The 15689-nt window shown below is 43.5% G+C and overlaps 1 protein-coding gene across 5 annotated transcripts in view; it reads left to right on the top strand.

The window, feature by feature from the left end:
* The window catches only part of FANCM (FA complementation group M), a 94620-nt gene that overhangs the window by 44594 nt on the left and 34337 nt on the right, over positions 1-15689 (top strand). For all 5 annotated transcript variants that reach the window (XM_025205619.1, XM_014520491.2, XM_025205620.1 and 2 more), the window contains 3 exons: positions 495-729; positions 11971-12128; positions 13745-13897. In XM_025205619.1, the coding sequence (XP_025061404.1) occupies positions 495-729; positions 11971-12128; positions 13745-13897 (546 nt within the window). The remainder of the gene's footprint in view (positions 1-494; positions 730-11970; positions 12129-13744; positions 13898-15689) is intronic.

The following is a 15689-nucleotide window of genomic DNA, read 5'->3' as shown; positions in this document are numbered from 1 at the left end:
TGCTGAACACTATTTCCCATGACACACCCTGGTTTTCCAACTGGGTGAGCTGCAAGGGTGTGTGATGCAAGTCATACGGGAGGTGTAACGTGGAGGGGGAGCCCAGCCCACAGAGGAGAATGGAGGCATAAGGCACCGCGGTAGATCAGGGCTTCATGCTTGAATGTCGAACTGAGTAGAACGCTATATTTGTATTTGGTTCAACAAAGCAAAATGAAATATCAGAACACTTTGATGTTACCAAATGTAATGGTTTAGCTTTCTGTTCCAGAAGATACGTCAGTATATTTTATGACTCACTTTGGGACAAAAATAACGTTGGAATTTCTGTGGTTTAAGGCAAACCCTTCATGGTTCTGTATTCCTTGGACTCTCAGTACAACAATGATAAAAAGTACTTGAAACGTACTTAAATGTTTTCTTACCTGTAATGAAAGCATGAGGTAAAACCCTGGTAAAAAAAAAAAAAAAATGGCTCATCCTCTGTTTTACAGACTTACAACCAGAGCCAATCTAATAAAAGGAGCATTTACAAAGCTATTTCAGAAAATAAAATGCTTCAGTTCTACCAGCAAAGCCCACGTATGATTCCTGAAGACATAAATCCAGAGATGCATAAAATGTTCATCACTCCTGCAGCTGATGAACCAGACAGTTTAAGACCACTTTTCAAAGAGAGAAGATCCAGCTCACTCCTGCATAAAACATTGTTCCCTTCCATTAGCACTGGTAAGATAATGATTTCTTTGTATCCCATTGTGTTCATTCATAGCATGCAATGATGTAGGTTGTCACTTACGGAAGCTCATGCCTGTCTGAACTAGTTAGTCACTAAGGTATCACATTGCCCTGCCTTCTGTTTGACTTAAGGCTAGCTACCTCTCTTTGTATCCCTTGTTTAAGGCAATGTCTTCACTGCACTGTGGTTCTTATAGACACAAAACTGATTAATAGATTCATAGATGTTAGGGCTAGAAGGGACCTCAATAGATCATCAAGTCCGACCCCCTGCATAGGCAGGAAAGAGGTCTGGGGTCAGCCACCTGCATAGGCAGGAAAGAGTACTGGGTTCAGATGACCTCAGCCAGATGCCCATCTAACCTCCTCTTGAAGACCCCCAGGGTAGGGGCGAGCACCACCTCCCTTGGGAGCCCATTTCAGATTTTGGCCACTCTAATTGTGAAAAAGTTCTTCCTAATGTCCAGTGTAAATCTGCTGTCTGCTAGCTTGTGGCCATTATTTCTTGTGACCCCCAGGGGTGCCTTGGTGAATAAAACCTCACCAATCCCCTTCTGCGCCCCTGTGATGAATTTATAGGCAGCCACAAGGTCGCCTCTCAGCCTTCTCTTACAGGGGCTGAAGAGGTCCAGGTGTCCTAGTCTCTCCTTGTAGGGCTTGGCCTGCAAGCCATACGAGTGGCCCTTCTCTGGACCCTCTCCAGGTTATCCACATCCCTCTTGAAGTGCGGCGCCCAAAACTGCACGCAGTACTCCAACTGCGGTCTGACCAGCGCCCGATAGAGGGGAAGTATCACCTCCTTGGTTCTGTTTGTCATGCATCTGCTGATGCACAATAAAGTGCCGTTAGCTTTGCTGATGACTTTGTCACGCTGCCGACTCATGTTCATCCTGGAGTCCACTAGGACTCCGAGATCCCTTTCTGCTTCTGTGCTACCGTTCCGTGATTGTTCTTAAGAGTTATGGACTTCCAGTAAAAGTATCATTCTTAATCCTAGTGTAGCCTTTATTCTTAACTTTGAGATTGTAATGAAACTACTGGCTTAAATATAGGTTTCTGTTCCTTAAACATCCTTGACTCATAGTTGGCCCCTTACAGTTATATGGTACTAGTTAGCCACTTGTTCTACCTTCTTTGACACAATTTCTCAGGTATTTGTTACATCTTAGAAAAATATTATCACAACAAAATGTTCTTGCATCTTTGTTAGGTTCTTTAACTTGAACAGGAATTATGTTCTTGATTGATAAAGCAATATAAAAATTGGAGGAACAGCTGAATCTGTAAATTTAAGATCTTGATATAGATGGAACGTTCCCTGTGTTTCGATCCTTTTCCTTCATTTGGAGGGGTGGTGGGATTTAGGTTTGACCAGCTAGGATTTTTTGTTGCTTTCTTACTGTTTTGGTTGGTAAATGTAGGGAACCTGTCGAAGCAGATTGGAATAACTGATAATCTTCCAACGTAGTACAGAAATTAAAGATGTTGCAGTCAGCTGTGTAGTTTGGTTCTGTCACTGGTGATTGGGTTTTGCTAAAGGCCTTTGTAGTAAACACAGTGCAGCCCCTTTCCTACCCTTCCTTTCTGCTCTGTACAAGCATTGGTAAATTTGTCTCTGAAAGCTGCTTTGCACATTCCAGTGGCATACAATTTAAAGGAAAGCTTCAGTGAATTACAGTACAATAAACAGGTTTTGTGAAATGAAGTTGATCAGCTGTGCTGGGATATGTCCTGGCACAGCTGACCAGCTTTTATGGGCGAAACAGATGTTGCCCATTGTCCTGTAGGGTCCAGGCCCAGTTGCTCCCAGGAGTAGTTGGGGCCTGATCCTGCAGAACAACAATCAGGATGCCTATCTGCAAATGGGAACCCTGGGTTTCCCCATTTATAGACACATGCCTAAGGAATCCCAAAATGGGGGGGATCTGCAGCATGCAGGCTGCAGATCATGGCTCTGCCCCTGCTTCAGACCAGGCTGTCACCACTGCAAGGAGCCAGGGCAGAGCCATGATTTGCAGCCTGCATGCTCCGGGCTGGGATATGCAGGAGGCAGATCGCAGCTCTGGCCCCGGCTCCTTGCAGCGGTGACAGTGTGGTCCTGAGCCAGGGCAGAGCTGTGATCTGCTGTCTGCGCGCCCATGCCCAGAGCATGCAGGCTGCAGATTGCAGTTCTGCCCTGGCTCTGACCAAGCTGCCTGCGCTGCAAGATCCCAGTGGCCCCAGAGTAGCCCCCTGCCCTGCTGTTGCACCCCGCCAGCGTGGCTAGGGCTGGTCTCCATGGCAACCCCAGCCTTGCACAGCACAGCTGGGGTCTCCATGGAGACTAGCTGCAGTCATGTGAGCAGGGGCAGCTGGGAAATGGAGTCAGCTGCTGGCCAGATCCAGCCTGTGGGCTGGATTTTGCCCACCCCTGAAATAGGTGGCATAAATTTGTGCTGCTATGTCAAGGCCACAAATGTTGGGCACTGTCGCATGACAGAGGGTATGGGCCTCTGTTTGCTTGGCCTTTGTGCCACCATAAAAATTTTTACAATGGCACAAAGGCGACATCTGCTTATGCTCTTAGAGAACTACAAGCAACTGACATAGACTGCCCTGAAATGCCTCATAATCCCTTTCCTCTTTGTAAGGCTTACTGTCCACAGAAACTGAGCTTTAGGAATTCTCTAAATATTTTGATATTTTTCAGGGCTTCCTTCAACCCAACAGTGTTGGCATCATATAGTTTAGTTTCTGATTATTCTCCTTCCTCCCCCCACTCCCCCAATGCATTAAAAGCATTGTTCAGAAATCCAGTCTCAGTGATGCACCTTATAAATAGAAGCCAGGTGGGTTATCTTTACATAAGATATGTTCTCAAACAGCAGATGCAGGGACCAATTTATGGCAAGCAGGTCTGCGGTTATCTGCAGGCCCCACTCCCTTCACAAAAAAACACACAGTGAACATGTAAAACTGTGTGAGCTATAGATACAGCTGCAGGATACCTGTGATGGGGTGGACTGATGTTGGAAGATTCAGGTTTCCAGACTAGGATTAGTGTACAAGGCCTTGTGTAAGGTCCATTTATTTGGGCTTTGCACAAAAGCCAAGTCTGGGGTGCAAAAAAGAGAACTAAGGACAATATAAATATATGGAAAATGTGCAAGAAACTAACCCGAGCAAAGTGAGGAAAATAGAAGGAAACTCTTGGAGAGTCCTTTCTAAAACTTCTGTAAAAACTATGTCTTAGCAAATAGACCAAAGTGAGAGGAGAAAAGAGAAAATGAAAATGGCAGATTGAACATCTCTCTTGCTGAGGGATAGCACTTGAGAGACTGTAATTGCCAGGCACCTTTGTGTGAAACGGGCTAGCTGTGTCCACAGTCGAAGTACAGGGTGTTCACAGTGATCTGCCAGTCGCTGAAGATCAGTATAATTGACTACTTGTCCAACAAGCAGATGTCAGAGAAGTGTGAATTGCTTGCACTGAATGCTTGTTTTGCAGCCTCAACTAGAGTCCTGTCCATAGCTTTGTGAGGAAGCAAGTGTCCGTCTGATTTTCAGGAATTATAAAATAAATCTCAAAAGGTAGCCAGTTGCCCTTGCTTTAAATCATATGCTTATTTCAGTGCTGTCCCTCTAAAAAAATATTAACAGGTTTTCAGTAAAGATTAAGCTGGACAGTTTGTTACTAATTACTGATTTCTTTGAGTTTCTGTTGCTTTATGGAAAATCACAGTTAGAGAAAGCCTTTTCCATTCCATTGCCAGTGCAGCGTTGGTCCTCAGGATGATAATGTATAGGTCAGGGGTGGTCAATTATTTCGGGCGGAGGGCCGCTTACTGAGTTTTGGCAAGCCATCAAGGACCACATGACAGGCAGCCAGGGGCAGATGAATATTAATTTTCTAAATTTTTTATGGGCTCCGCAGGCTGGATAGAATGGCCTGGCAGGCCGCATCTAGCCCACAGGTTGCATTTTGCCCAACTCCGGTCTAGGTTCTCACCTGGGGTGCTACAAGACCCCTTCCGAGTAATGCAGGTGGTATTGCTGGTAGAGGACAGGTAAAACTGCTCAGTGTTCAAGGCTGTGGCATACATATGCTCCTTCTGCATTAAGGAGAGCTAGTTTGGGCTGCAGCTCTTCCTGGTCTCTTCACAGTCCTCCTGGCCAAGTCTGTAACAGAGGTGTGCGGGACAGTTCTACCTGCCCACGTACCTGCTTTTTAGAGGTGCTGTCCAGAGTTGGGAAAGGCTGGAACATGAGCTTGCTCTCCCGTGTTCTTTAAAGAGCTCTGATGGAGGAGGAGCAGCATGCACATGGGCTACAGCCCTTCCTAGTCAGCTGTGCAGCAGGTCCGTGGGGCAGCTTTACCTGAGGGCAGCATCACTCAGCTGATGAGCACTGAAGTAAGTGGAGCACAGTGGTTCTCAATTGGGGGTGCCTCCACATTCAGAAAAGTACCTCCGCCCTGTGTTGGCTGGGGTCCTGACTCTGAAAAGGTTGAGAACCACTGGTCATGTCTGGTGTTAAGATCCAAATGCTTGATAGGCTTGCAATTTACAGACACACAAGACTGTATTTGCACAGAAATAGGTGAATCACAGAATCATTTGGACTAATCCTCTTTTTCTCTTTCTTTTCGTAGTCAGATATGATTGTGGACAAATGTAGTGTTGTAGTGAGGAGGTGGTGCTGCTGCTCAGGAGCTTTTTTTTTTTCACCTGAAATCAAAATTGGGGCAATTTTAGTTGGCTTGTATCACTACAGGATCATGCACATATAACAGTTGCATCATAACAGCTGCTGTTTTCCTTCCCTTTGGTAACCTGGTATCTTATTGTTGAAAGAGTTTCCGTTTTTAATCTCTCTTTATTTTGATTCTGTTGCTAAGAGCTATAACCTCTGATAACAGACAAAGCACGTCTGCTTTGTTTGGTGTTTATTCTCTGCCCACTAAAGCGGTGTAATCTCTGTCTGTCTCATTCCAAGATAAAACCTAACCTCTAGCTTCATGGACGGAAGAAATAGTGGTGGTCTTCAGTTTAACAATGGAAATGTAGATTGAAAAAAATTCTTCCTGCTACACATTGTGTAGATGGTTAACTTGGATTCTGTCAATAACCAAAGTGCACATTCAGTCGTTTTAGTTTTTCCTCCTAAATAAACCAGTTAGTCCTTTAATAGTATTTTCTCTTCTATGAATTTTCTTTATGTCCATATCTCTGTTACCTACCTAAAATCACAAGGTATATTCTAAATGTACAATAGGGTTTATTGTGTGATTGAAGCACCAGGCTAGGACCTGGGGTCTGATTTCTGGTGCCTGTCTCTTCAGAGGCTTCCTTTGTGATGTTAAGTAGTTTGTTAATAAACGTTTGTTCTCTCACCTGTAAAATGAGGGTCTATTTTTTTACCTTTGTTATTTATCTCAATTATTTAATTAAGTCTGCTAATTTTAGGCAAAAAGGTGTTTTAAGAAATACCTTATCTTCAGAAGCTCAGTAAAACTTCCTTAAAGCTGTTTAAAGTTTAAAAACTAAGCAGTGGCACATGTAGAAATGTTGCCTCCATGTGCAAAACTGAACAGGACACGTTTTTAAACAGAGAGTGCTATTTCTCGATGCTGGAGACAAGGTTTAAGTTAAAAGTCCAAAAGTAAAAATATTTATTTTTAATTCCTAATCCTTGAGTTTAAAAAAAAAAAAAATTAGTGAGGAAGATTTTCTTTCTAGCTATTTGCCAAAAAATGGAGGAAATGGAAAGTCATAGAGTTACTGAATTCAGGCAAATTCTGAGACTCCAAAACTTGTCTGATTTTATCATTAGGTACTATGTATGAGTTGCTGGAGACAGTGCTGCTGACAAGATTGTCCTCACTTTGAGAGAGTAATATCCCTGGAGAGGTCAGGTTTCAGGTCAGCCTGGAGTTGCTGTGATCAAGTACTTGCCCTTATTTCATATATTAAAGTGGGCTTTCAGAGGAAATTAAAAACAGCAATAGCTTTTCTAGATTTGTCATCTGCTTATGATACGGTTTTGGTATAAGGGCTGTTGGCTGCTGCTATCAACTGTATTGCAGCATTGCCAGACAATTCAATTTATTAAAACAGTGCATCTTGGACATTTATTAAAAAAAAAAAAGGAAGTATCTCTCTCTCAAAAAAAGTCTAGAAAAGATGGAGAATTATTTTCAATGTAGGTGTTTAAAGCCTCATTTTGCTAAGACAGTAGCATCAGCTTTTTCTCTGTGCAGTCTGGAAGCTAAGATGACATTGAAGCATGCCAATGAAATCTATTTATTTTATGAGATTTGTATGCCACCCTTCCCAAAAAAGGCTCCAGGTAGCTTACATATCCTACAGTATCCTGGTGTATCTCATGACAGAAGACTCTTTTCCCAGCAGAATATGAGGCAGATGAACAATTTGTATCAGAAGATAAGATGACTGGCATTAGCTGGGATTTTGACCCTAAAGCTCTTCCAACAATGGCATTGGCTTTAGTCTATTATTTTATGACCAAATGCTGTGCACCAGTATGGGGAAGGCGGCATATACTTACTCATGCTGCTGATACCCAGCTTCATGCTGTTCTGTACATTTGAAATCAACTTCCCTTCTACAATTGCCAATATTCTCATGCTGGCTTTCATCAAGAAATGTCAAGTTAGAATAAAAAAAAGTTCTGTTTCCTATTCAGAAAATCTTTGAACATCTACATCTAATTGGTGTCAAGCCACGCAGAAGAAATAAAATGTATCAGTGATTGTAGTGCCAGGTGTCCTGGTTTTTCTCTTGCATGGAAGATTAAAGGTGGTCATTAAACCAGTCAGGACATTACTTGACAGATGTGCATGCCCAGTGCACAAGTATCAACTTAATGTCATATCAAATTTCAAACTGTTCATGATGATAAGTGACGACTCAATATTTTCTTTTTTGAGGGATAACAACTTCATTTTGCATTTCTTAAAGCTTTATTTCTGAAGCATTTCTGAATGCATATCAAAACTTAGTCCTGAACTATGTTACAATAGTCTCAATATGAGGGAGACTTTTGAAAGGCCTCTTTACATTTTTACATAAGTTTGCTTCCAGTCTCAAGTACTCTGTTTTTCTGCGTTCATACATGAATTTCAGTAATCCTCTGCCATGTGGCTGTGTATTAAAATAATGATCTTACATAACGTATAGGTTTTAAGTTATTATTTAGCTATAAATGTCTCTGTGTTTATAAATACATGTATGTTTCCATGGGAAATGATCTTCTCATTGATCATTTCAGAGTACTTAGTGATACGTAGTATGCACTTAATTTTATTCTGATGACATCTGTCTTTGTTACAAATGAATCCTTTAAAAATTGAAAATGTAGCCATCTTTTGCCATTTTTTATAGATTAAAAACCATATTTTCCAAATACATTTTGATAGCTACCTAGAATCATAGAAAAGTAGGTCTGGAAGGGGCATCAGAGTTATCTGATCTGACCCCCAGGCTATACTTGTGCATGCTATTGTTCCATGTGCAGGACTTTGCATTTGTCTTTACTGAATTTATTTTAATTAATTTTAGATCACTCTTCCAATTTACTCATGTCTTTCTGAATCTGGGGCCCACCCTGCTGAATGCTTTCAGCTCTACCCAATGTGGTGTTATCTGCAGGTTTGCTACTCAGTCAGTCTTTCATACCATTAATGAAGATATGAAAAAAATTGCCAGACCCAGGACTGGTCTATGGGGAACTCCACTTGAGTCCTCCTTCCAACTAGACATTGAGCTAATGATGACTGCTCTTTTGAGCATGATAATCTAACCACTTATGTATCCACTTTACAGTACTTTCATCTATATTATGTTTCCTTAGCTTATCAATGAGAATATCATAGGATACTATGTCAAAAGTGTGGCTAAAATTGGGTTTTATCATGTTCACTGCCCTCCTCCTATCATCAGAGCAGGTCAAATACAGTTTTATTGAGCATTCTTTGTATGGGTCCTTTGTATGAATTTCAGACTACTTTTTCCAATTTATCAAGGTCAGTATGAATACTAGTCTTGTCTTCTAGGGTCTTCCCTTTTACTTCAGAACAGATTACATTCATTCTTAATAGAGTTCATAAGTGAGCTCAGACTGAGCTTTATTTTGGCCGTCTTGCTTCTTTTTTTATACAGCAACGTATTTAAAAAGTTTGTAGCAAGGAAGATTATTCCTTTTGCAGAATAGTTCTCAAGTTATCCTGAATTCCATATAGGATAAGCAGTGCTGGAATGTAGCAGTGTTTCATAGTAGCTAGGGTCAGGAGGGACCTGAACAGATCATCTAGCCTGACCCCCTGCCACAGGCAGGAATGAATGCTGGGTTCACAAGACCCCAGACAGGTGATCACCCAACCTCCTCTTGAATTTGCCCAGGGTAGGGGCGAGGACCACTTCCTTGGGAAGTTGGTTCCAGATTTTGGCCACCCTAACTGTAAAATATTGCTTTCTGATCTCTAATCTAAACCATCAGCTTATTACCATTGTTCCTCGTCACCCCAGGTGGTGCTGGGGAGAAAAGGGCTCTGCCTATTTGCTGTTGATCCCCCTGATGAGCTTGTAGGCAGCCACCAGGTCCCCCCTCAGCCTCCTCTGGCTGAGGCTGAACAGGTTCAGGTCCTTCAGTCTTTCCTCATGGGGCCTGTCCTGCTACCCTCTCACCAAGCGGGTGGCCTCCTCTGAACCCTCTCCAGGCTGGTGACATCCCTTTTGAAGTGCGGTGCCCAGTATTGGACGCAGTACTCCAACTGCGGCCTGACCAAAGTCGCACAGAGGGGGAGCATCACCTCTCTGGACCAGCTTGAGACACACCTTTGGATGCATGTCAAGGCATGACTGGCCTTGCTGGCTGCGGTCTGGCATTGGCGGCTCATGTTCATCTTGGAGTCAATAATGACTCCAAGATCCCTTTCCGCCTGTGCTTTCAAGAAGGGAACTCCCCAGCCTGTATGTATGCTGTGGATTCCTTCTCCCGAGGTGCAGCACCCTGTATTTGTCTACGTTGAACCCCATCCTATTTTCGTCTGCCCACTTTTGTAGTCTGTCTAAATCTAGTTGCGGCTCTCTCTCCCTTCAAGTGTGTCCACCTCGCCCCACATCTTAGTGTCATCAGCAAACTTGGACAGCGTGCTTTTCACCCCCTCGTCCAAGTCGCTGATAAAGATGTTGAACAGTGTGGGCCCGAGGACCGAGCCCTGGGGTACCCCACTGCTCACATCTCGCCAGGCTGAGTACAACCCGTCCACCACTACTCCGGGTACGCCCCATCAGCCAATTTTTTTTTACCCATCCAACTGTGCAGGCATCAATGCCGCAGTCACTTAATTTATTGATGAGGATGGGGTGAGAGAGCGTGTCAAAGGCCTTCTTAAGGTTTAGAAAGACTACGTCCACAGTGACACCATCATCCAAGGATTTAGTTACTTGGTCATAAAAGGCAACCAGGTTGGTCAGGCAGGACCTGCCTTTGATGAACCCATGCTGATTGCCCCTGAGCATGGTCTCCCCTGCAGGCTTGTGAATGTTAATTTTAAACACATTCCTGGTATTGGAGCAATTCATTTATTCACTCCCCAAATCCCTTTCGAGTTCATTTCCTAACAGTGTATCGTGTCTCTAGACCTTGGACTGACTTAGGAAGTAGTGAGGTTAGGTCTGAGTCTTTTCAGAACAGAGTTTGTATGTGACAGGAATCTAGTGGATGGATATTAAGATTGGGAGAAATAGGTGGGGGGAATCTTGGGACCAGTGAGTCTTAAAGTGGATCGTGAAGGACGTGGTAATGTACATCTTTATTCTGAGAGACATTTGCTTGATTGGTAGCTTCTCTTAACTACCTTATGGTGATTTTTGTTATGGATATAGAATAGCAAGGCTTATAAATAGCAAGGAGAGACCTTCAGAAAGTGCTATAGATCTAGTTATTAGGGCTTTGTGAAGCTTTGGTTCCTGACTCGATTTGGTGGCGATTCGGCCTGATTTGGTGGCTGAATCTCTGAATCCAAATTGAATCGGGGAATCTCCTAATTGAATCGGAATGCTCCAAATTGATTCAGAAATATTTGGCGATTTGGACATAGACACAGCTTTAAATGTTTTTTCTACATACCTCAAGGTACCAGGCAGCTCATCAATGCTGTGATGCTGGGGTGGATGGAGCATCCCACAGGAGCATGGAGGGCTCTTCAGCATACTCAGCAGCAGACCCAGAAGTAGACCAGAAGCACTTCTGGTCCACTGCCAGGGAGCACGCTGAGGAGCCCCCCTTCACCCTCCCGGCTCGGCACTGGTGCTTCCTGAGTCTGGGGGGGCACCCGGGGTCCCCCTATGGCCAATTGCCAAGCTAGGGGAGGCGCGGGTGGCTCTGTGCGCACTCCCCCAGCAGACCCAGAAGTGGACCAGAGCCACTTCCGGGTTCATCACTGAGCGCTCAGGGGGATCTCCCCACGCTTCTTTGGGACCCTCCATCCACCATTGCAGCATTCGGGAGCTGTGCCTGGTACCTCGAGGTACGTAGAAAAAACATTTAAAACTCTGTCTATGTCCGAATCACTGATTCTCCAAATCAGCATTGAATTTTCAGATTCGGATTCGGCCGAATCGAATCGGGGATAGTGATCTGAATCCATGAATCTAATCACTGTCCCCAATTTGGGCCGAATCTGAATCGAATATGGCCCGTTTCACACACCCCTACTAGATATCTAGATCTAGGTATCTTGCACTTTCTAAATGTCTCTTCTTGCTGTTTTTATATATAATTGCAGTTTCTGAAGATCTCTGCTGTTTGTTGGCCTTGCTAATCTGTCTCTCTGTCTCTGAATTATTATTTAATTTTCAATACTCTCCTGGGTCTCTCAGCAATATGTTCTAGTGTGAGGACATACTTTCCCTATGTGGTGATTGCTATCACTATGGGGTTCATAAATGTTTTAATAAAAATTACATGCATGCATCTTCACCACCTCCCCCCAGCAATCAGCAGCTGGCCCCAGAAAGCTTGGCCAGTGAATCTGTAATCCTAACAGACGGTAGGCTGTCTTCACTTCTGCTTCTAACAACAGATTCATTTTGTTTGTGTCAGTGAACTTGTGTTGCCCTGATAGATATCATAGGAGGTCCTAATTATTATACACATGTGTGTGTTTCCATCCTCCTTGTTAAATGGGTCTTATTTTTCCTAAGATTTTTCTTTTTAACTTGTTTGCAGGCACAAAGCAAGCAGACTTGCATGAAAACTGGTTTTTAACATCTGAAGAATATGAAGTATGGAACAGATTATACAGACTAAAGGAAAGCGATGGACTGAAAGAACCAGTCTTGCCTCGTGTTCACTTCGAGACTTTAGAAAATCTGGAAGAAGCGGCTGTAAGTTCAACCTTAATGCAATGTCCTCTGTGGTCATGGAAGACTTAGTTGGAAAATACCAGTAGGAATTGTTGCTACTGATTTTTCTGGAAACTTTTTTCCCTTGGTATGAGAAATTGGAATCTGATCATTTTAGTATCAAAATAGGGGTGATATTGTAAAGAAAAAACTGAACTTCTTTGGCACAGCGGTAGAAGTTGACAAAATATTACTTCATACATTTCCCTGACTCTTTCTTTCCATATATTTAAGAACATTTCAAAGGAATTCTTTGTTAGAGAAAATAATATATGGCTTCATGGATTATACAACTAAAAACAGTCATTGTGAGCTAACCTAGCTAACAAGCCAAGGGACTTCTTTAGTTCAAAACAGAAATAATTCAGATATATTTTTCAGAAGAAAATGTTAATACAGCAGTGCTCAACCTGCCCAGCCTTGTTGTTTGGATGAGTGGTGCAGGAATGGTTCATGGGCTAGATCCTGCACAGAGGCAGTCTGGGGGTATGACCCCATCTGCTAGATCTTGCGCGCAGGACCATGGAAGCTGCAAAGGCTGGATGACCACAAGTTCAGAAATGTTGTGGTTAGGGAGCAGTGGTAACATCAATTGTTAAAGCTCTGGGAGCTATTAAAGCAACCAGTTTCCCTACCACCAAATTTTTGGGCCCGTGGGAAACACTATGGACTGAATGACATTGCTGTACAGGCCTGATATAGTTTGCCAGCCATAGACTGAACATGTGTACTAATATCATACTTAAAACTTCTAAATGTCTGATTAAATTTCTTAAATGATGGATCCTAAGAAAGCATCAGATATTATTTTAAGAATGTTCTGTTCCTTCAGTGATAGTGTAGATTGTAATTTTCAAAATAGTTCAGTGTGTGAGGTATTTCTAATATCTTGGAGACTAGTTCTTATAAACTGACTTATTTATAGAAATAAGTTAAGATTTCAGTAGCCATCAAGATGTTAGAAAATGTAATTGTGTATTTATAATTTTTTGTAGCACTTTCAAGAGTTCCATATCCTAGTTTTCCTTTGAGCATATCGCTTATGGTAGTCTGTTTTATGAGTATTGTTAAAAACCATTTGTGTACAAAACTATAAAAGAAGTTAGTGAAAGACTCAGGCTCTCTCTTCTTTCTGATGTAAAAGAGTAAATAACTTTGCGTTTGACATAACTGTTCTTTGTGCAAGAGAAAGCAGTAATATTTAAGGGCACTTTTACACATGAGCGAGCTTTAGTTCAAGTGCCCCTACTACCGTTTTTAAGTGCAGGGACGCTGATGATGATGATATGCTGGAGGCTGTTGGAGCGCAGTAATTGCCTCACTCCAGCAGATAATCAAGTCTGCTCCAATGCGCTGGAATCGTGTGTAAGCACTCCAAGTGTTTCTTTAATATACTGGCAAAATAACACAGTGCTTTGTGTTCAGAATAAAATCAGTTTTTCTCTTTAAACCAGACAAGCTTATAGGTATGGTGAATTATGGCATTATTCAGGATATTTAACAAGTATCATTCCTATAGAAAAATGCGATTCCAAATATTAGTGTTGCTAAATGATTCCTTGACTTAAATCTTCATGCTGATATTTATTTGACTTTAGGAATCTGGAGTGGAAGGAGCTCGTGAGCTTTCTTTGTCTGAATGGAGACTCTGGCAGAATCGTCCTTTTCCTACACACCTGGTAGACCATTCAGATCGCTGCCACCATTTTATTAGTGTTATGGAAATGATAGAAATGATGAGGCATGAAGAGGTAGGCACTTTGAGTATATGTTTGCTTGTGTGTGAAGCCATACATAATAATCTAGTGTTGTGCGCGCAGGGCTTACAGTGTGAATTAAAAATAAGCCGGAATCTTATCAGGGAATAAGGCACAATGCCGCATTTATTGCAACATAAAACATACAACATAAAAAGAATAAAGAACAGTAAGGTTATTTGCTTCACTCATTCCCATGCAGACTTCATCCATCCATTCAAAAGAGACAAGCGCGCGCACACGCACGTTAGACAGTCCTGCAAAGGTTAAGGTGTTACCAAGTTTCAAAGTTGCTTAAGGTCAGTCTGGTGGTCGGCCAGGATGACCAAGAGAGTTGGAGTCAGGTCTTGTTGGACGCGCCCAAAACTCCTTGCAGGTGGAAAAAGACCCAAAGCCTTGTCTTTGTGTCATTCTTTATAGTAATAGCTATCCATATGAACCTATTGATTCTGCTGAGTTGGAGGCGATGGCCATCCTTCTTGTCCTGTTGGCAGGCTGGGATTAGTAGGTCATGATCTTCTGGCTTTGTGGTCTGCAATCTTATATTTTCATAGTTGGTAGGGTTGGAAGGGACCTGAGGAGATCATCTAGTCTGACCCCCTGCCGTGGCAGGAAAGAGTACTGGGGTCAAACGACCCCGGCCAGATGTTCATCCAGCCTTTTTTTTTTTAAAGACCTCCAGGGTAGGAGCCAGCACCACTTCTTTTGGAAGTTGGTTCCAGGTCCTAGCCACCCTGACAGTGAAATAGCGCCTCCTAATGTCTAGCCTGAAACTACCCTCCGCTAGCTTGTGTCCGTTGTTTCTTGTAACTCCTGGGAGTGCTTGGGGGAACAGGGACTCTCCCAATGCCTGCTGGTCCCCCTTGACTAATTTGTAGACTGGCACTAGATCCCTTCTCAGCCTTCTCTTTGGGAGGCTGGACAGATTCAGGTCCCTCAACCTCTCCGCATAGGGCCTGCCCTGCTGACCCCTGATCATGTGGGTGGCCCTCCTCTGGACCCTCTCCATGCTGTCCACATCCCTCCTAAAGTGCGGCGCCCAGAACTGGATGCAGTACTCCAGCTGCAGCCTGACCAGTGTCGCGTAGAGGGGGAGGATCACCTCCTTGGACCTGCTCGAGGTGCATCTGTGGATGCACAAGGTATGGTTGGCCTTCCTGACCACGTCCCCACTTTGTCGGCCCTTGTTCATTGTGGCATCAATGATGACTCCAAGATCCTTTTCTGTCTCGAAGGGAGTTCCCCAGCCTGTAGGTGTGCTGCTGGTTCTTCCTCCCCAGGTGCATTACCCTGCACTTGTCAGTGTTGAACCCTATCCTGTTCTCATTGGCCCACCCCTGTAACCTGTCTAGGTCCACTTGCAGCCTGTTCCTTCCTACTAGCGTACCCACTTCCCCCCACATCTTAGTGTCATCTGTGAATTTGAACAGGGTGCTTTCTACCCCCTTCATCCAAGTCACTGATGAAGGTGTTGAACAGTGCGGGCCCAAGGACCAAGGCCTGGGGAACCCCACTGCCCGCATCCCTCCAGGTTGAATAAGACCCGTCCACCACCACCCTCTGGGTGCGGCCTACCAACCAGTTAGTGACCCATCTGACAGTGTAGGTATCAACACCACTGTCTCCTAGTTTCTTACTGAGATTGAGGTGAGAGACTGTGTTGAAGGCCTTCCTGAAGTCCAGAAAGACTATATCCACTGTGACACCTGCATCCAAGGACTTGGTGACCTGGTCATAGAAGGCCACCAGGTTGGTTTGACCAGCCCTGCCCCGAATGAACCCATGC

The sequence above is a fragment of the Alligator sinensis genome, unplaced genomic scaffold (assembly GCF_000455745.1).
Source record: "Alligator sinensis unplaced genomic scaffold, ASM45574v1 scaffold358_1, whole genome shotgun sequence".
NCBI classification, from domain to species: Eukaryota; Metazoa; Chordata; order Crocodylia; family Alligatoridae; genus Alligator; species Alligator sinensis.
Note: the sequence above shows the minus strand (reverse complement) of the source record. Positions and strands in the feature narration are given on the sequence as shown.